Here is a 21013-nt window from a genome sequence, read left to right on the forward strand (position 1 = left end):
GTACACTTATTTGGAAAGGCAAGGACTGATTCAGGATAGTCAACATGGGTTTGTGCATGGGAAATCATGTCTCACAAACTTGATTGAGTTTTTTGAAGAAGTAACAAAGAGGATTGATGAGGGCAGAGTGGTAGATGTGATCTATATGGACTTCAGTAAGGCGTTCGACAAGGTTCCGCATGGGAGACTGGTTATCAAGGTTGGATCTCACAGAATACAGGGAGAACTAGCCATTTGGATACAGAACTGGCTCAAAGGTAGAAGTCAGAGGGTGGTGGTAGAGGGTTGTTTTTCAGACTGGAGGCCTGTGACCAGTGGATTGCCACAAGGATCGGTGCTGGGTCCTCTACTTGTTGTCATTTATATAAATGATTTGGATGCGAGCATAAGAGGTACAGTTAGTAAGTTTGCAGATGACACCAAAATTGGAGGTGTAGTGGACAGCGAAGAGGGTGACCTCAGATTACAACAGGATCTGGACCAGATGAGCCAATGGGCTGAGAAGTGGCAGATGGAGTTTAATTCAGATAAATGCGAGGTGCTGCATTTTGGGAAAGCAAATCTTAGCAGGACTTATACACTTAATGGTAATGTCCTAGGGAGAGTTGCTGAACAAAGAGACCTTGGAGTACAGGTTCATAGCTCCTTGAAAGTGGAGTTGCAGGTAGATAGGATAGTGAAGAAGGTGTTTGGTATGCTTTCCTTTATTGGTTAGAGTATTGAGTACAGGAGTCGGGAGGTCATGTTGCAGCTGTATAGACATTGGTTAGGCCAATGTTGGAATACTGCGTGCAATTCTGGTCTCTTTCCTATTTGAAAGATGTTGTGAAAGTTGAAAGGGTTCAGAAAAGATTTGCAAGGATGTTGCCAGGGTTGGAGGATTTGAGCTATACAGTGAGGCTGAACAGGCTGGGGCTGTTTTCCCTGGAGCGTCGGAGCCTGAGGGGTTTACAAAATCATGAGGGACATGGATAGGATAAATAGACAAAATCTTTTGCCTGGGGTCGGGGAGTCCAGAACTTAGAGGGCATAGGTTTAGGGTGAGAGGGGAAAGATATAAAAGAGACTGAAGGGGCAACGTTTTTACACAGAGGGTGGTGTGTGTAAGGAATGAGCTGCCAGAGGAAGTGGTGGAGGCTGGTACAATTGCAACATTTAAAATGCATCTGGATAGGTATATGAATAGGGAGGGTTTGGAGGGATATGGGCCGGGTGCTGGCAGGTGGGACTAGATTGGGTTGGGATATCTGGTCAGCAGATTGGACCGAAGGGTCTGGTTCCATGCTGTACATCTCTATGACTCTATAAATGGGACTGGATTTATTTGGGACATCTGGTCAGCATGGACAAGTTGGACTGAAGGGTCAGTTTCTGCGCTGTACAGCTCTACAACTCTAAGGAGTACTTAGCTGTCCACTGCCATTACCTGCGAGGCCACAGACCGAGAACTGGAGAGTGGAATTGGGCTGGATCTTTGGCTGGCAGAGGCACGGTGGGCCATTGGCCTCTTTCTGTGTCATAAATCAAGCGAGGAATATCAGCTAGAGCTCTTGGCTGTTATCCAGTGACTGGTTCGGACAAGAATGGGATATTGCCTGAGGATAGGGATTGTGCAGTTTGAAACCGGTTTAAACATTAGTGAAATGTTGGGAGCAGTCAGTTCTGTCAAAAAAAAGGTCTCAAATGAGAAAATTGAAGTGAAGAAAGGGGAGAAACTTCATGGTTTTTTGATTTGCATGGTGAGCAGTGGTCTGCTATCTCAAAATCTAACTCTGTTATATTGACTAGGAGTGATGGGCTTGCAGACCCAGGTTTGTCTACTTCAGGACCCTAGGCAGTGAAAGAAAGTCTCCTCTATTTCTAGGGACTGGGTAAGAAGATTACTAACGTTACGATATTTAAAGTTGCAGCATTTATATATTTGTTTCTTCTGCACCCCCAGATGACTATGCTCTGCAGCTGATGCCAACCCCTCCAGCAGCCAGGAGGACACCAGGACTAAGCCCTGCCCATACACACGTGAGTCCAGTAGGCAATCCGTGCTGCGATTGAAGGGGGATAACATGGAATTTGGCTCTGGAGTTCGCAACATCTGAGATTATAGTGTGAAAGCTGTGCTGAGTAACTCGTTTCCCTTGCACACTGCAACAACAACAGCATTCACATTGATTGATTGGTATCTTTAACAGAATACAACACCCCCAAATACCTCAGAAGAGTGCACTGTAGAATTTGCACTTGGAGGGACCAGACAATCTAGTTTGCAGTGATGTTTTGTCACAAACATCACAGTGGATCAGGGAAAAGTAAAATGAGGAAACTGGGCTTTTCAAGATTTGGAGATGCCGGTGTTGGACTGGGGTGTACAAAGTTAAAAATCACACAACACCAGGTTATAGGCCAACAGGTTTAATTGGAAGCACACTAGCTTTCGGAGCGACGCTCCTTCATCAGGTGATAGGCTTTTCAAGCAATTGTTGTTAACTCCCTAAAAAAACTGAAAGAACTGTGGATGCTGGAAATCAGAAACAAAAACAGAAATTTCTGGAAAAACTCAACAGGTCTCAAAAAGGGTCACTGGCTTAACTCTGCTTTCTGTCCAAAGGTGCTGTCAGATCTGCTGAGTTTTCCCAGCAATTTCTGTTTTCGTTAATATTAACTCCCCATTCACTACAAAGGGTGTGAATCTAGTCACATCTCCATAGATTCCTACTCCGCATCCTCGTTTCTGTATAATAGGGTGAAGTTAAGATTCCTTGCTCCATGCCTTGGACAAAGTGCTAAATTAGAGCAGTGCTCACATAAGTCGGAAAGATTCAGGAAGCATAGGAGGCTCTTCTGTCAGTCTGACCAGAATTCCCATCTCCAGTAGTAATTCTAGACTATAAATAAAATAAATCTCCATTGTCTTTACTTTGTGGGTCAATGCTGCATTAGAATGGCTGAGCAGTTTTTCAAAATAACAGTCACAACTATTCATGTACAATTGAAGTAATATTTCCCACTGCTGATGTGTACAGTGGACTTTGTGTTCTTTTGTTGTTGAAAAGAATTCTTCACATTAGATCAATGCCTCTAGCAATGTTGTTTTCATGAAGCCCTAATTAAAACATCATGGGAACAATCTCCATGTGAGTAAATTGCTTTGGTCTCTAGACATTTGATTAGAAACACAAGGTTGCATTGTAATTGTTATTTGTGTTAATTCATGGTTTAATCTGTGGTTTTGTTTTGATTCATGATTTCTACCCTATGATTTTCAAGTATGGAAGTGGTTACCTACTTCCTCGCTCACAATTCCATTTCAAGAAAAACAAAATGGAATCCTGTGATCGGGCAGTACTTGCTGAACAACCTAGCATGTGCTAGTAGCTACAGTAACCAATGATTCAGGATAATCATTCCTATTGTCACTCATTTGAACTGAATACAAGTGACATGCAGGAACCCCTTCACTACAGACAAAAGGAATCTTTTCAAATTTTGCAGCTTTTTCACATTACCCAGGGAGTTTGGTAAGCTGAGAATGTTTCAATGGCATCACCACTAACTGGGGTAATTCACTGAAAATCAAACTCCCTTATTCCCAGAGTCCCCACAAATGTCCAAAGTAATATTTTGAATGCTAATGCACTCAATTCCCCTCCACTGTCTGTGGATCTACTTACCAGCTGCTTCCCAAATGTTCTATACAGTTGGCCTGTTGTTGTAGTGTGGTTACTAATAATCATCGATTTTAAATGTGAAAATCATTGATAGGGTGACTTTAATCAAGGGAAGGTGGAGTAGAATTTGCTGATTAGAGAGAGATTCTCAACTTCAGAGAGATTATCCTTAATTTATTAAGATGTTTTTATTGTCATCTTTGACATTCTCCATCTCCAGAATGTTTGTGCGAAAGCTTGTGGCTTTGTTGGAAATTCGCACTTAATTCTCTCTCCCTTTTTTAAAGGAGGAGACTTCTCAGCCATTGAATTTGACGTCGAAAACTAAAGGTACAGACATGTCAAAATCCCCCTCACCTCCGCAGGCTAAACTCAGAAGAGGACCCTCCCCATCAAGCTTTGTGATCCCAGCAGAGTTACAATCCAGCACACCAACCTCCTTGTTAACTAGAGGTAAGGGCAGACTTACACAGCTCTACATGGTTCGACTCCTGTTGATGGTTGCTCATTGGTGCTGCCTGGAAAGCAAACCGCTCCTACCCATTGCTGACGAATGAGGAACATTCAGCCAGACGCTTTGTCTCTTGATGGTGTGGTCAAAAGGCCTGTTGACTCCCATTATGCTAACTAGTGACAAGTGCAAAAAGAGACCATTCAGCCCAATGAATCTGCATCGACCTCCAAAGAGCATCCCACCCAGACTCACCCTATCCCCGCATTCATCATGGCAAATCCACCCCACAAACACATCCTTGGATACTATGAGGCAATTTAGCATGGCCAATCCACCTAAACTGCACATCTTTTGGACTAGAGGGAGGAATCCCACGAGGATACTGGGAGAATGTGCATATTCCAAACAGACAGTCACCTGAGGCTGCAATTGAACTCTGGTCCATGGTGCCGTGTGATAGCAGTGTTAACAACTGAGCCACAGTGGATAATAAAAGGATGACTGTCACTGCTTGTAGAACCAATATCCCACGACAATCAAGCGTCTAACCAACATCAGGCAGTTCCTGTCTCTTAGCAAATTTGCCTTTGGCCAACTTCTACTCTTTGACATTCCCTGGTCTTCCATCCGATCTGAAATATCTCCAAACGATCCACTTGTTCCTTCAAAACACTTAGTTGTTCTTAAAAGCTCTTTGATCCAAACAGGATAGAAATTGCTACAATGATTTGATTTAAACAAAACACGTGTTTCAAATCCCTGCATAATCGATTGATCAAATTATATCTTCTGCAACAAAAAAGAATGAGGAGAGAGCACGAGAAAGTTGCGTCATCTGCTGAGTGTAACCTTTCAGAAGGACAGTCTTTTGGCAAACTTGATTATCCAATTTGGTTCATACCAAGGATTCCATTATAAAATGGTTCCTGTAAACTGCACACATTCTACTGGCTTGTTCAAAACTTTGGCTTTGGAAAACATCTTTTGAGATGTGTTTACACAAATGATATTGCTTTCCTGTGTGAAGTTGCAACTTTAAACTGCAGTAAAACTGAAAATACTGGAATGACTCACTAGGCCCAATTGCATCTGTGGAGAGAGAAACAGTTAACATTTCAGGTCCAATATGACCCTTTTTCAGATCTGAAGAGAGAGTTGGAAAGGTGATGGGTTTTTTTGCTGTAATAAAATGTGGGGATTAGGAAGGAAGGGGTCTAGGGGAAGGTTAAAGATCACCAATGTCTCATAGCAAAGGGCAAAGGGAACATGGTAGAGGAAGAGAGAGAGCCAGCCAGAGAAGATGTTAAAGGCAGAAAATAGGCCAGCTCTGCTGAAAGTAACATAAAAAGTTGGCAGGGGAAACAAAACAGAGAACTACGTGTTGAGTCCAGAAATTATAAAGGGAATGGGGAGAAAGTAGAGGATTGGCACTCAGTAATGATGCACTTCCAGCAAGCTGATACAGCATGATGGGCAGATTATCCTCCTTTTGTACATTATCCGCACTGTGAAACACTTAGAGGATACAAATGGAAAATGAGATGCCACTCCTTGTGCACTGAACTTTTCTGTCCTAGGTCTATTGCGATATTCCAGTAATGTGAGTACAGTACAGAGAGGGTTAGTTTTATACACGGCAGTTTCAAAAGGTTTGACTTGATAGATAATTTGTCACAAATTTTCACTGAACTACATCGAGATAACATGGGAAATCCCTCATTCGCATATACTGAGATGCTTTACCGATATAAGTGTCTTTTAGTTCACATACCCTCATTCACAGGATCTCCAACTCCTTCATGATCCCAGTCCAGATCTTCTTCTTTTCCTTTTGGAATGACAAAAATCTCATTTTTACCATTTCTTGAAAGTCCTGTTTTATTATCTAACCAAAATCTAAAGGCTCTTACCATTTTAATGAATCACCCCCTGGTCGACTTCTATTAGATTAGATTCCCTAGAGTGTGGAAACAGGCCCTTCAGCCCAACCAGTCCACACCGACCCTCTGAAGAGTAACCCACCCAAACCCATTTCCCTCTGACTAATGCACCTAGCACTGAGCAACTTAGCATGGCCAATTCACCTGACCTGCACATCTTTGGACTATGGGAGGAAACCAGTGCAGACACAAGGAGAATGTGCAAACTCTACACAGACAGTCACCTGAGGCTGGAATCAAACCTGGGACCCTGGTGTTGTGGGGCAGCAATGCTAGCCACCGTGCCGTCCACTCACAAAGGAATTTCTTTATCCCAATCATTGGGAGATTAGATTCTCTACAGTGTGGAAGCAGGTCATTCAGCCCAACAAATCCACACCAACCGTCAAAACTCATTTGCGTTCTTGGCTATCTCATCTGCTCTCTGGTGAATTCCCACATAACCTCGAAATACAGTTCAGCCTTTCATTTATGTTGTATTTGATCTATGCTCACTCTGCTTGGTTGGTTCACCCTGGGTGCTGATGTGGCTAAATTAAACAGCCAGCCCAAAAACTGCTACAAGAAGCCAAAGCAGGGATAAACAGGAGTACAGGCATTTTGAGACATTTCAAACACTTTAAGTAAAGGTGGCCCAGTGGCTCACTGGTTCCTCCCACAATCCAAAGATGTGTAGGTTTGGTGAATTGGCCATGCTAAATTGCCCATAGTGTTCAGGATGTGTGAGGTTAGGTGCATTTGTCAGGGGTAAATGTAGCATAATAGGGTAGGGGAATGGGTCTGGGTGGATTACTCTTCGGAAGGTCGGTGTGAACTTGTTGGGCCGAAGGGCCTGTTTGCACACTGTAGGGACTCTATGATAAATCTGTTGCACAATTAGAAATATCTCTATCTCTGCATTGCTCTGAAACATATAAAATATACAACCAACCAGGGAAACACAGTAGCCTTCAAACAACCAGAGATGACATTCTGGTGTCACTAGACTAGAAATACAGAGGCTGAGAGTAAAGCTGTTGGAGCATAAATCCCACCAAGACATCTGATAGAATTTAAACTCAAGAAAATCCGGAATTCCAAGGCTAGTCTCAGTAATGGCAACCATGAGAACTGTTATCAATTGTTGCAAAAACCCATCTGGTTCAATCCTCTTATCCGTCTCTGGGTGAATCTTAATTGTCCCCTGAAATGGCCTTCCAAACTTTGTTTTCTCATGGCAGACAGCATGCATTGGCATATCGGAGACTTAACAGTCTGGGTATAGGGGCTTACGATCATTGATCCACATCCCATTGCTTTGTGCACTTTGAAATTGTCATTAATAGAAGGAGAGGTGATTTTCTCAATGCGCTGCTTGTAATTTAAATGAGTAAACCAGTCCTTTATCATTGTGCATAGGGGGAACATTCCTCCCACAGAAAGTTTTTAATGCGTATGATAAAAACATCAGCTGTTTTGAAAAACTGTTCATAAACATTCTGTTTCTGAATCATTGCACCAATTATCTAACCCATGTAGCTACCTTCAATGATGCTAAAGGCAGATGTGTGTACAACTGACCAGCACTTAGCAATGGGTAGCTGTGTCTTTGTACCTGACTGAGGCGATGATATGTTGGTGGGGATGAGGTCAGATCTCTGTGTTTCATGGGGTACTAACTCTCCTTTTCAACTGCCTTTCTTCAATAGAAATGATAAGTAAAGACGTTTTCTGGAGGAATCACTGGGGTCAGTAACTGTTCTATTTTATGTTTTAACCTTGCTTTTAAAGCCAATTGGATAGAGTATTTTATGTTGTTGCTTATTCTGTTGATATATTAGAAACATAGCCAGCTCCTCCAGCGGTAGCCAAATATTTCCTGTCCTGTTCAAACTGTGTCCTGTCAGCGATCCTGACTGCTGTGGTGCAGGAGGCTCTTTGTGGTATTACTTACCAGTAGGGTAGCTTTGCTTTACTGGTGCTTTCGAGTAAGGCCCAACTCATGTGATGGAGGAAAGCTTGTGAAACAAGAAGAGGCTGTTGTCTTGAACATGTTAGCAACTCAGTACAGTCCTACTGTAATGGGCATTGCTTCAGCTGCTCTGAGGAGGATCTTTTGAGATCCGGGTGTTCCTTCACAGTGTGAGGCATCATCAGAGTAGGGTGATGATGAAAGCAATCTTCCTTGTTAATTCTTCCAGACCCCTCAAGCCCTGATGGCACATAAACCCAAGGAGTTTTAAATGAACACTTGACACCTATCTTCTCTCAGGAGAAGGAAGACATAGGTACAGAATTTGGGAAGGAGGACTGTGAGACTCTTGAGCAAATTGACAGAGGGAGCGAAGAGCGTAGGACGTTGAGGGGTAACTTTAGAGGTTTATGAAACCATGAGGGGCATAGGTAAGGAGAATAGCAAAGGTACTTTCCCTAAGGTGGGGGAGATCAAAACTAGAGAGCGCAATTTTAAGATGAGTAGAGAAATATTTTAAAAGGGACTTCAGGGGCAACTTTTCACACAGAGGGTGGTTTGTATGTGGAATGAACTGCCAGAGGAAGTGGTAGATGCAGATCCAGTTAGAACCTTTAAAAGGCATTTGGACAGGGTTTAGAGGGATATGGGTCAAACAAAGGCAAATAGGGCTAGTTTTAGTTTGGGAAACTTGGTCTGCATGGATGGGTTGGAGCGGAGGGTCTGTTTCTGTGCTGTGTGACTCTCCTAATGTATTCTTTCAAAATTCTTCCTTAGATTTTTAGCCCCTTCTGCCCCCTCAGCTCATTCTGCAATTTGCCTTCCCTTTACTGAAAGATTTGTTGTAAGAGGTTACTTAAATAATTAGAATCATAAAATCATAGAGATGTACAGCATGGAAACAGACCCTTTGATCCAACTCATCCATGCCGACTAGATATCCTAAAATAATCTAGTCCCATTTGCCAACACTTGGCCCAAATGCCTTTTAAATGGTGTAAATGTACCAGCCTCCACCACTTCCTCTGGCAGCCTATTCCATACAGCACCACACTCTGCATGAAAGATTGCTCCTTAAGTCCCTTTTAAATCTTTTCCCTCTCACCTTCAACCAATGCCCTTCCCACCCCAGAGAAAAGATGTTGACCATTCATTCTATCCTCCTGATTGATGAGACATATCTTTGTTGATGTTTATTACTGATACTGGTGATGAAAACTGTTTGTTATTTCATGGCACTCTAAGTTATTGTGATATTTTCAATTTTAACTCTTTTGAAAACAAAGTCATTCTTGGAATGTGTAGTTTCACTGGCAAAGCCAAATTTTATTTCCCCCGACCTGCACTGAGGAGCTAGTTGAGTGGTTGCCTTCATGGCCCAGTGGTGGTAAAGTTGACGCAACTCAGTGTTGAGATTTGGATGCAGTTAATAGTCAGCCAGTATGAGGCTGTGGTCACATACCAACAAGACTGGGTAATCCCTGTTGGTTCCCATCACACTCTAAAAGACATTAGTGAATGATTGGACTTTCACAACAGTCCAATGGGTTTATGATCACATTTATCAGTACCAACTTGTAGATATTTTGTTGTAAACTTTATTCAGATTCTCAAACTGCCATGGTGCGATTTGAACACCCATCTCTCGATGATAATTCCAGGCCGCAAGTTCAGTAAAATGGAGAGTGCATTACTAAATCCCAGCAGGCTTTCTCTTGCCACTTCCAATTTTAAAAAATTTATTCACGGGATGTGGACATATTTGGCTCGGTCAACATTTATTGCCCATTCCTAATTACCCAGAGGGCAGTTAAAAGTCAACCACATTGCTGTGGGTGTGGAGTCACAAGTAAGCCAGACCAGGTAAGGATGGCAGATTCCTTCCCTAAAGGACATGAGTGAATCAGATGGGTTTTTCCCAACAATTGACAATGGATTCACGGTCATCATTAGACTCTTGATCACAGATATTGTTGAATTCAAATTCTCCCATCTGCCATGGCAGGATTCAAATCTAGGTCCCCAGAACATTAACTGGGTCTCTGGGTTAACAAGTCCAGCAACAATACCACTAGGTCATTGCTTTCCCTTAGTTTCTGTCAACATTCCCGATGTCCCTTTCTGATGGCCTGCTTCCAACTGCTGTAGATCCACAGGACTTGAGAAAGTTCACTGGCATATTGCTCATTTTTGCCACATGAGACCATGCAGGAGAGTTCCCTGACTGAACCTGCTCGTGTTCCTCACAACCATCCACATACTTCCACTTTCCTGCATGTCCCACTGAGTAATGCTCAGGAGTATTTCTTCACCAGGAGCATCCTTCCATCCACCTCGATCGAAACCCAATCTTTCACTTGACATCCAGAAACCTCTGCCTCTGAAGCTGTTGTTGAGGAGTGAGGGTCTTTGTCCCCGATTTTACAATGTTTACCTTTTTATGTTGGCAGAATGAAACATCTGGCCATGAATTGCCCTCAGTTCAATATTTGTTTTGTCTTGTGTTCTCTAGGTTATGCCATTGAGCAGGACACCATCGGGAAGGTCATGCAGAGTCCAAAGCAGATCTTTCTCGGGAAGAGTCGGGCTGTGGATGGTCCAGCTGTAAATAATAGCAGGAAAGACAAGGTCAGTGTTAGTGTGAAGTTTGTGTGTTCAAATTTCTTGCCTCTTCACCCAAGTAGTGAAATTCATTGAGTTACAGAGTCATAGAGATGTAAAGCATGGAAATTGGTCCATGCTGATCAGATATCCTAACCTAATCTAGGCCCATTTACCATCACTTGGCCCATATCCCTCTAAACCCTTCCTGTCCATAAACCTTTCCAGATGCCTTTAAAATGCTGCAATTGTACCAGCTTCCACCACTTCCTCTGGCAGCTCATTCCATACACACGCCACCCTCTGCGTGAAAATGTTGCCCCTTAGGCCCCTTTTATATTTTTCTCCTCTCACTATAAACCTATGTCCTCCATTTCTGGACTCACCCACCCCAGGGAAAAGACTTTGCCAATTTATCCTTAACAGGCCCCCTCATGATTTTATAAACCTCTATAAGGTCACCCCTCAGCCTCCAACGCTCCAGGGAAAACAGCCCTAACCTATTCAACCTCTCCCTATAGCTCAAATCCTCCAACCATGGCAACATCCTTGTAAATCTTTTCTGAACCCTTTCAAGTCTCACAACATCTTTCCTAAAGCAGGGAGACCAGAACTGTTGCCCATCTCCAGAAACCCTTGAACTGAGTGACTTCCTGGGGCCATTTCCAAGGGCAGTTATGAGTCGACAACGGCATTAATTTAAATTCCTCACTTGGCAATGGGGTGGGAAGAACATTTATGAGGCTTCCTGTCATGAACTTGATCAAAAATGGAGCAAAGTCCACTTGCAAGATTCAGTGGTCCAAGGCAAGCGAAATAGCAAGTTCCTGACCCTACACCCTTCAGCCCACCCTCCACCACCACCAAACCTGCAACGGTGGGGGAGGGTATTATATTCCACCCAATATTTGTAAAGCATATATTGGTGGAGGTGAGCAAGAAAGAGGCTGAGAGATTTGGGACCCAGGAAGCCAAAGAGGTGATTGCTAAAAGTCGACCAGTAAAAACTGGGGAAGCTTGAGAGGCTGGAGTTGAGGGAGTAGAGGTCATTCTGGGACTGTTCGAGATGAGGAAGAGTGACCAGGGAGCACTTTAAAACTTAGACATTGGTTCCCAATCTGACCATATTGGTCAGCCCGTTGGGGTGATGGGTGAATGGGGTTCACGCAAGTTAGGATACAGGCAGCAGAGTTTGGATGACCTCTGAAGGTTAGGTTTAGGACCACCGCTGGTGCCATTGAGCCGAGAGCTAACAAAGGCATAGATGGTGGTTCCACCAGCAGATGGATTGCTCGCTGTTGTTGACACAAGGATGGAAGTCTGCTTTCTTCGGTGCTTGTTCAGAATCTGCTCCGTAGCTGGGTGTCCCCTGTAACCTTGGCTTTGCTATCTTGATCCACTCTGTCCTACGCACGTGGCTGCAGGTTTCTGTGGACTGTGTTCTGCATTGATTTGATTCTTTCATGGAATGTGGCTGTCACTGGTGAGGTCAGCATTGGCTGCCTATCCCTAATTGCCCTTGTGGCTCGCATTTCAGAGGGCAGTTACGGATCGGTCACATAACTATGGGTCTGGAGTCACATGTAGCCCAAACAGGCATAGCAGATTTCCTGTCCTAAAGGAAGATTAGTGAAGAATTGCTGTTAGATTCATGGTCACCCAACCCCACGATGTGGTTTCAATGCCAGATTTATAAAACTAAGGGGAGGCAGTGGCCGAGTGGGATTATCGCTAGACTATTAATCCAGAGAGCCAGGCAATGTCATGTGGACCGTGTTTAAATACCACACTGGCAGATGTGGAATTTGAATTCAAGAAACATCTGGAATTAAAAATCTAATGATGTTCATGTTCATTGTTAGAAAAACTCACCTGGTTCACTTTTAGGGAAAGAATCTGCCATCTTTGCCTGGGCTGGCCTACATTTGACTCCAGACCCACAGCAGTGTGGTTGATTCTGCCTCCGAGCAATTAGAAATGGGTAATAAGTACTAGCCTAGTTAGAGACACCCGCATCCTGTGAATGATTTTTTAAAAAAAAAATTTGAATTTAACAAACTGCTCTGCTAGGATTTGAACTCCTATCACCAAACAATTTGCCTCTAGGTTCCTGTTCCAGTAAACATTATCACTATACCTCCAGCTTCTGGGTCTACACCTAACTAGACCCTTACTCCTCAATGCTCAGCCTTCTCTCACCCTGGGCGTATCATGTTCTCTGACCCCTGGGACTCAGTCCCTCTCCCTTGCAGTGTGATACTGTGTCATCATTTCCTGGGATAGGTCACTGGAGATTGAGCCTCGCTATTTATATGTATCTATACATCTGATATTTTTACTTGATCTAGCCTACATGTACGTTCAGAGTTGTCACAGAAGTTAAAGATTTTAAAAAATACGCAAAGTTTCCCAATTCACCTGTCCTTTCAACCCAGGTCGACAAAGAGCATGGTCTAGGTTTTGTACTTAACAATAATTCTTATATATTGCAAACAAATAGATTCCAGTTACAGATAAATAATTATGCATGCACACACACACACACACACACACAGCCTGCAAACACATATACACACACACACACAGATCTGGGTGTTATTGGTAGAGGTTAAAACTGGGAAAGTGTTAAATGGTCCCTGTTCACAGGGACATTCCTGTGCAATGACTTGTGCCACTGTATCAGAACACCGCTTTTCAATTTTCCATCACCAGATGCTTTCCCTGGTTTGGCACAAGGCACAGTGTGGCTGGTTTGTGCTTACAAACAATCACTGATAGCTTTTAGCAACTGCTGAAGGCAAATTAAACTGGTTGTCTTCAGGTTTAAATCGGCTTTTATGGCAAAGAACAACGAGCCCCTAAGCTGGTGGAAATCTAACGGCTTCGCCCTGTCTTGTTCCTCGGCCCATGCTGTGAGCCAATCACATCACTGTTGGTGGGCAGCAGGCCTTTGGCTTCAGTAACTTGTCAGTAGCTCACAGATCAATTGGTTATTTGTTGCTAGCAGGCTTCCATTTGTACACATTCTTGGTTCCAGCTCATGTGCACCTTTCCCTATTCCTCTTGGAACCAGCAGCTGTGTAAACAGTAACTTCACTGAGCACCAGGTTACTTACTTTCAAAAATGTGCAGTAGCCCTTAGCTTTAAAATAGTTCTTTTCCCATTTCAGTTCATAATTAAAAATACAGGAAAGTATAAAAACACGGTGCTTATACACACATTATACCCACCCTTGGGTGACTGTCTTTTTGGAGTTTGCACATTCTCCCTGTGTCTGCGTGAGTTTCCTCCCACAATCCAAAGAGGTGCAGGTCAGGTGAATTGGCCATGCTAATTTGCCCATAGTGCATTAGTCAGGGGTATATGTAGAGGAATGGGTCTGGGTGTGGTTACTCTTTGGAGGGTCGGTGTGGACTTATTGGGCCAAATGGCCTGTTTCCACACTGTAGGGAATCTAGTCTAATCTAATAAGTATCAGAATCAAAGCCTCTAGCCTCCTGTACACAAGGGACAGTTCCTTTCATTACAGGGTACAAGCACAGTGGTAATGCCACTAGATTTGAGGCCCAAGGCTAATGCTATTAGGACACAGCGTTTAAACTGAGGTTGGTGGAATTTCAACCTTATTCGTAAGAATGTGGAACATGAAGCTAAATTCAGTGATGGTGACCATTAAATCATCATTGATTGTTGTAAAAAAACCTATCTGGTTCGTTAATGCCCTTTAGGGAAGGAAATCTGCCCTTTTACCTGGTCTGACCTCCGTGTGAGTCCAGACACACGGCAAAGTGATTCTTAACAACCCTCTGAAATAGCTTAGTAAGTCATTGATTTAAAGACCAGCATAGTTGGCCAATAAACACTGACCCTGTCAGCAAAACCCACATCCCTTAAATTAAAAAAACTCAGTACATTTCCTTTGAGAATATAGGGCTTAAATTTCCACAAGTATTTTTTAATCTGAAGATTTTTTTGTTTACAAACTAAATGGTTAAAGTAATGAAATGCTGGGTAAATAATGAGTGGTGTCCTCTCCCTAACCTTAAATATGTTATGCATTGAACAAGATTTATGCCTGAAGGGGTTCCGCTGCGTAACTGTGGTGCTGTTGATGGATTTTCTTTGCTTTGTCCATAAGTGCGTCACTGTCTTCCTGTTATAATTTACCATCACGGTTAACTATTCCTCAAGTTGTTAACTTTAACATCTGCAAATGTCCTGCCTTTTAGGATTCGAGAGTTACAGAGTCATCTCTTGTGAAACAAGGAGATGACGGGAAAGCAGCAAGTGGGAACGAAGATTTTAACAGCTGCAATGACTCCGAAGGTGCGTAACACAATAATGTTTCTTCCAATAGGAATCACTGAGGTGCAGTGAGTAGCCATTTTGATTTAACTCCAGGCAATGGGTGTGAGGTTAAATTCCACTCTTTATGCTTTCTTGATTTGTGTGTCATGTTAATGTTTCTATTTGAGAGAATGCACTGTTTTTATCACCCTGTCACAATGCTGTTAATAAAAGCCCTCTGGTATTCTGAGTCATTCAACTAATGTATCTGTTTGCATCAGGAAACCTGACTCTGGCAGGATCAAAAGGCTACGAGACCAGAGGTGGCAGCAACCATGAACACATCAAGCGACCAATGAATGCCTTCATGGTATGGGCCAAGGATGAGCGACGGAAGATTCTTCAGACTTATCCTGATATGCACAACTCCAGCATCAGCAAGATCTTGGGTAAGACAGCACCTGTTTGGGAAATGTTGAGATAGCACAAGCGTATAGAAGACATTTTCTCTTGCCCAGGAAACTGCGAACCTGGAGAATATGTTATGCTCTGGGGGCATTAGTCAAATGGAGCTCCCCTGTGTGAGCCTGTTGATCATGCATAGCACACTGTTTAGCTTCTTTAGGACCTTGAGAATAGTTCACCGTGCTTGAATTGAAAAAGTCATCAAGAGAAAGAAAAACCAGTAATACAGTCGGTTCTGCCATAACACCTGTTTCTTCAACACAAACTGGCTTTAACGCGATTGAAGAATTTAGACCATTATTTGTAGAACACAGACTTTCCTTACCTTTATTGGCTGTAACGCGATTCTGGCCCCATTAGTTTAGGTGGCACTGTTTTTTCTTATAACACGAGATCGCGTGGGAATGAAACTATCATGTTATATCAGAACCAACTGTACTTGGAAATGAATGTACTGGTTATACTGGACCATGAGTCCAACTGGTCTGTGCTGTTCACAAGGTTTACTGTTTCCTTGCCTTCTGTGCTGTCTGCTATGTTGGAAATCATAATTTTTCCAATGTGTAGTCTTCTCCAGTGGGGCTCAGAATTGATCAAAAACAGAATCTTCTCAGTTCCTATTCTGATTACTTAATGGGTGTTGTGTTCAGTAGTGATGCAGAGGGGTTGGGTTCCAGTCAGTGAGAATGTTGAATTGAGTTTCTCTTGACATTGGATGTAAACTTGTTTGGTGATATTTCATCTGGTTCTTATATGTTAGGAAAAACTATTTGATACTCTCAATGCTGAAACTTCATAAAGTGTATTATTGCAACTCTCCATTTGGCTGAAAGACTAATACATTGTATTTTGGCACATGACCGGAATGCAGCAGTAAATGCAGCACCTTAGGATATATGTTCACATAATAATTGGTTCCTAGCTCTTTACAAATAATATAATAAAAGGGTTAATGCAGTCAGATGACAATTCAGCAATTCTTAGCTCCCAAAGGATGGGTGTGACAGATTCAGCAATAATCCCAATGAAGAAGGGAAGAACTTGCATCTATGTAGCGCCTTTCATGACCTTAGGATTTCCCAAAGGACTTTACAGGCAATGTAGTACTCTTGAGGTTTGTAATGTAGGAAAGGCAGGAGCCAGCAGTAAAATCTCACAACCCAGCAACATTACTGATCCGTTTGGGATGTTGTTTAGGGATAAATATTGACCAAATTGCCAGGAAGAACAACACTGCTTTTCTTTCGAAATATTGCCATGGAATCTTTTACATTCATCAGAGCCATTTAATGACTCATTGGTTTAATGTCTCACCTGAAGAAACAGCACCTCTGACAGTGTTGTACAGGACTGTTAGTCTGATTTTTATGCACAGTACCGGACTGGGACTCAGATACCGTTCTCTCTGCCTCGGATGAAGAGTCTTAATAACAGAGTCATGGCTAACCCTAAATAAATACAGCATCATGTTACAAGGAAGGTCTTGTGCTCTGACTAGGTGCAGTGTATATAAATGATCAACTAGTGCAATAAATGTTATCATCAGCATCTAATCCATGCGTTATATAATGGGTGTGAACATTTTTACCCGTGGCTTTGAAGGGAGATATTTGTCTTACCTTGTTTATCTATAGGTGTAACCTTTTGCAGAGACAACACCTCCTCTGCCATGGATACCAAATCTTTCCATCGACAAGGCTGGTTCTGTCAGACAATGTACTGCTGCTGTGAATGGAAGTTTAATCCTTTTGTATGTGAAGTACAAAGCCTTGTATTTATCCACCTCCTTCATACACCTTTCAATAACATTGCAAAGTGCTGCAGAGGCGATAATTAACTTTTGAAGTGAAGTGATTGCTGTTGGACAGGCAAATCCATCAGCCGTTGTAAACAGAGTATAATCTCACCAAAAGCTGTGACATACATTGAGTTGCTGTGTTTCACATGGTGATGACTGAGGAATATAGATGTGCACCTAGTCAGTAGAGGGTAGTTCCATCTCTGGACTGGTTCCTGCTGGATGTTAACCATCAGACATGGGTCACACACTCATCTTCAAGCCAGATGCTGTGGCTTCAGCCACTTTCCAGAGACTTGAGTATGTCGTGGAGATTGACCATCTGGTACGGAAGTGAGATGTTAAGGTAAAGCCGTGGCTGCCATCTTTCAGATAAGCCATTAATCTGAGGCCTTTGGTGCCATTTGAAGAGGAGAAATTCTGATCCGTGCTCTGGTCAACCTAAAGAATATGACCTGGTCATTAGTGTCACGGCCATTAATGGGATCTTGCTGTGTGCAGATTGGCTGCTGTTTTTATCCACATCGCAGCACTGGCAATTCTTCAACAGTATTCCATTAGCTATGAACCATCTGAGATAAAGAAAGGTGTTATTGAAATGTGAATTCTTTCCTTGGAGCATGGGTCCATTGGCATTAGAAGAGATTGAGAGGGGTTGAGCCCTGGGCTGGGCAATCACTCTGGATTAGTGGTGCTGGAAGAGCGCAGCAGTTCAGGCAGCATCCAACGAGCAGCGAAATTTGCCCGAAACGTCGATTTCGCTGCTCATTGGATGCTGCCTGAACTGCTGTGCTCTTCCAGCACCACTAATTCAGAATTTGGTTTCCAGCATCTGCAGTTATTGTTTTTACCTGGGCAATCACTCTGATGTAACTGAGCTTCGATGGGGCACAGAGGGTGGAGTGACATCCTTTCAGAACAATCAACAGAACCTGTGCAAAGTGAGAGGGCAATGTCAAATGATAGAACAAAAAAAAAGTGAGAGATGGACAGAATTATCTCCTTTCCCAAAAACCTTGCTAGTAACTGAAAGAACTTCATAACCCAGTGGAATATTACAAGAGTAATAAATGAATACACAGACAAGTTAGGGGCAGGAGTAGACCATCCAACCCTTCGATCTGGTCTGCCGATCAATAAGACCCTTGGTTGATCTGACTGTTCCACATTCTTGCCTACCCCCAATAACATTTTGCCCATGTAGTAATCACAATCTATCTACGTCAACCTTAAAAATATTCAAAGACTCACAACCCTCTCTTTATCTCTGTCTTGAATCAGTGATCCTCTATTTTACAACAGTGACCTCTGTTTCTCAATTTTGCCACAAGAAACATGCTCTCCACATACTCCCTGTCAAAACCTCTCCAGGTCTTAACTGTCTCTTACACCTCTAACCCCCTGCTGATACAAGCCTAGTCTGACCAACCTTGCCTCATAAGCGAACCCACCCGTTTCGGGTATTAGTCTCGCAAAGCTTCTCTTAAATCGCCTCCAATACATTTACAGGCTGCCTTGGATAAGAAAGTTAAAAATCACAGCACCAGGTTATAGTCCAACAGGTTTAATTGGAAGCACACTAGCTTTCGGAGCGTCGCTCCTTCATCAGGTGATAGTGGAGGGCTCAATCCTTACACCCAGAATTTATAGCAAAAATTTACAGTGTGATGTAACTGAAATTATACATTGGAAAATTGATTGTCTGTTAAGTCTTTCATCTGTTAGAATATCATGACAGTTTCACTTCTTTCATGTGTAAATCACAGAACCTTTTTTTAAAAAATTGCATTCTCGGGTTAGCTGTTAACAATGGTGATAGCTCGACAATATGTTGAAGGTGTTAGCCCCCTGTGTTCTCTGTCTATGCCATGATGTTTAGATTGATTCTAATCTAAAAAGTGAGATAACTGAGTTCTACATGAATGCATGCAGTTTTTGAGCAAAGTACAATGTAACCCTCCAAGTACAAATTCACCCCACAAAATATATGTGTGCATGTGGGTCTTTGTGTCTGGGTTGGGGGTTGTGAGTGTGAGAAAGTGTATGTGTGTGTGTTGTGTAGTGAGTGCAGAGTGTCTTAAGTCTGTGAGGGGTTGCGTGTGTGTGTGTGTGTGTGTGTGTGTGTCATGAACCCAAGGTCCCGGTTGAAACCCTCCCTATGGGTACCGAACTTAGCTATCAGCCTCTGCTGCCTGTCCCGAAGTCCACCTTGGATGATGGTCACCCGAAGGTCCGAGGCTGAATGTCCTGGACCACTGAAGTGTTCCCCAACTGGGAGGTAGCCCTCCTGTCTGTTGATTGTTGTGTGGTGCCCATTCACCCGTTGTCGTAGCCTTTGCTCAGTTTCCCCAATTACCATGCCTCCGGGCATCCTTGCCTGCAACGTATAAGATAGACAATGTTGGCTGAGTCACATGGGTACCTGCCATGTACAAGGTGGGAGGTGTCCCCACGCGTAATGGTGGTAACCATGTCCACACTCTGACTCGTCTTGCAGCGCCTACCGTGACAGGGTTGTATGGAGTTGTCCTGAAAGTCGGGCAGCTTGCTACGAACAATGATCTGTTTGAGGTTTGGCGGTTGTTTAAAGGCAAGTAGTGGAGGTGTGGGGAAGGTCTTGGTGAGGTGCTCATCCTCATTGATAAAGTGTTGCAGGTCACGAAGAACATGACGTAATTTTTCAGCTCCTGGGAAATACTGAACAACGAAGGGTACCCTGTCGGTTGCAGCCCGTGTCTGTCTCCTGAGGAGGTCATTACGGTTCCTTGCTGTGGCACATCGGAACTGGTGGCCGATGAGTTGGGCATCGTACCCTGTTTTTGTGAGGGCATCCCTGAGTACTTCCAGGTGTCCGTCACGTTCCTCCTCATCTGAGCAGATCCGGTGTAAGCATAGGGCTTATCCATAGGGGATGGCTGTTTTAATATGTTTTGGGTGGAAGCTGGAGAAGTGTAGCATTGTGAGGTTGTCTGTGGGTTTGTGGTAGAGTGTGGTGCTGAGGTGTCCATCCTTGATGGAGATGCATGTGCCCAAGAATGAGACAGATAGTCGAGAGTAGTCCATTGTGAGTTTGATGGTGGGATGAAACTTGTTGATGTCACTGTGTAGTTTTCTCAATGACTCCTTGCCATGGGTCCAGAGTAAGAAAATGTCGTCAATGTACCTGGTGTATAATGTGGTTGGAGATCTTGCATAGAGACGAAGTCTTATTCGAACCTGTGCTAAAAATGTTGGCATATTGGGGTGCAAATTTGGTCCCCATGGCTGTTCCGTGTGTCTGGATGAAGAACTGGTTGTCAAAGGTGAAGACGTTGTGATCGAGGATAAAGCGGATGAGTTGTAGGATGGTGTTTGGAGATTGGCAGTTGTTGGTGTTGAGTACTGAGGCTGTTGCCGCGATGCCATCATTGTGGGGGATGCTGGTGTAGAGTGCGGAAACGTCCATTGTGACGAGGAATGTTCCCGGTTCGACTATAACCTGGTGTTGTGTGATTTTTAACTTTGTACACCCCAGTCCAACACCGGCGTCTCCAAATCTTGGATAAGAAAGTGATGGAGATTAAAGGGATGAGTAGTGACACAGTGGAACTCCATTCATTCAATAGAGCTGGAGGCAATTGCAAATACTCGTCTATCCCTCTCCCAATTGTTCCCTTTCTGCCCTCCAGACTGTCGTTTCTGCTGAGCGGGTCTCTGCTTTTCCCCTCAGTAGAAAAAGCAAGTGAAATTTGTACAATTGTTGAGGAAGTCCTGCAGCTCCACATTGCCTTAAAGGCAGGAGATACCTTTGCCAGGAGGAGATACCTGCACCTTACACCTGAGGGTGATGTGTCTTTATTGCCTAGATATGC

At 43.3% G+C, this 21013-nt stretch overlaps 1 protein-coding gene across 5 annotated transcripts in view; it reads left to right on the forward strand.

Annotated features, from left to right (window-relative positions):
- Positions 1–21013, forward strand: part of sox13 (SRY-box transcription factor 13) — a 183943-nt gene that overhangs the window by 148034 nt on the left and 14896 nt on the right. For 4 of the 5 annotated variants that reach the window (XM_072563801.1, XM_072563802.1, XM_072563804.1 and 1 more), the window contains 6 exons: positions 1943–2019; positions 3953–4118; positions 7748–7786; positions 10523–10638; positions 14842–14938; positions 15181–15348. In XM_072563801.1, coding sequence (XP_072419902.1) covers positions 1943–2019; positions 3953–4118; positions 7748–7786; positions 10523–10638; positions 14842–14938; positions 15181–15348 — 663 coding nt within the window. The remainder of the gene's footprint in view (positions 1–1942; positions 2020–3952; positions 4119–7747; positions 7787–10522; positions 10639–14841; positions 14939–15180; positions 15349–21013) is intronic. The other variant, XM_072563805.1, reaches the window with a different exon arrangement.

Source organism: Chiloscyllium punctatum, chromosome 45 (genome assembly GCF_047496795.1).
Source record: "Chiloscyllium punctatum isolate Juve2018m chromosome 45, sChiPun1.3, whole genome shotgun sequence".
In the NCBI taxonomy this organism is placed as follows: Eukaryota; Metazoa; Chordata; class Chondrichthyes; order Orectolobiformes; family Hemiscylliidae; genus Chiloscyllium; species Chiloscyllium punctatum.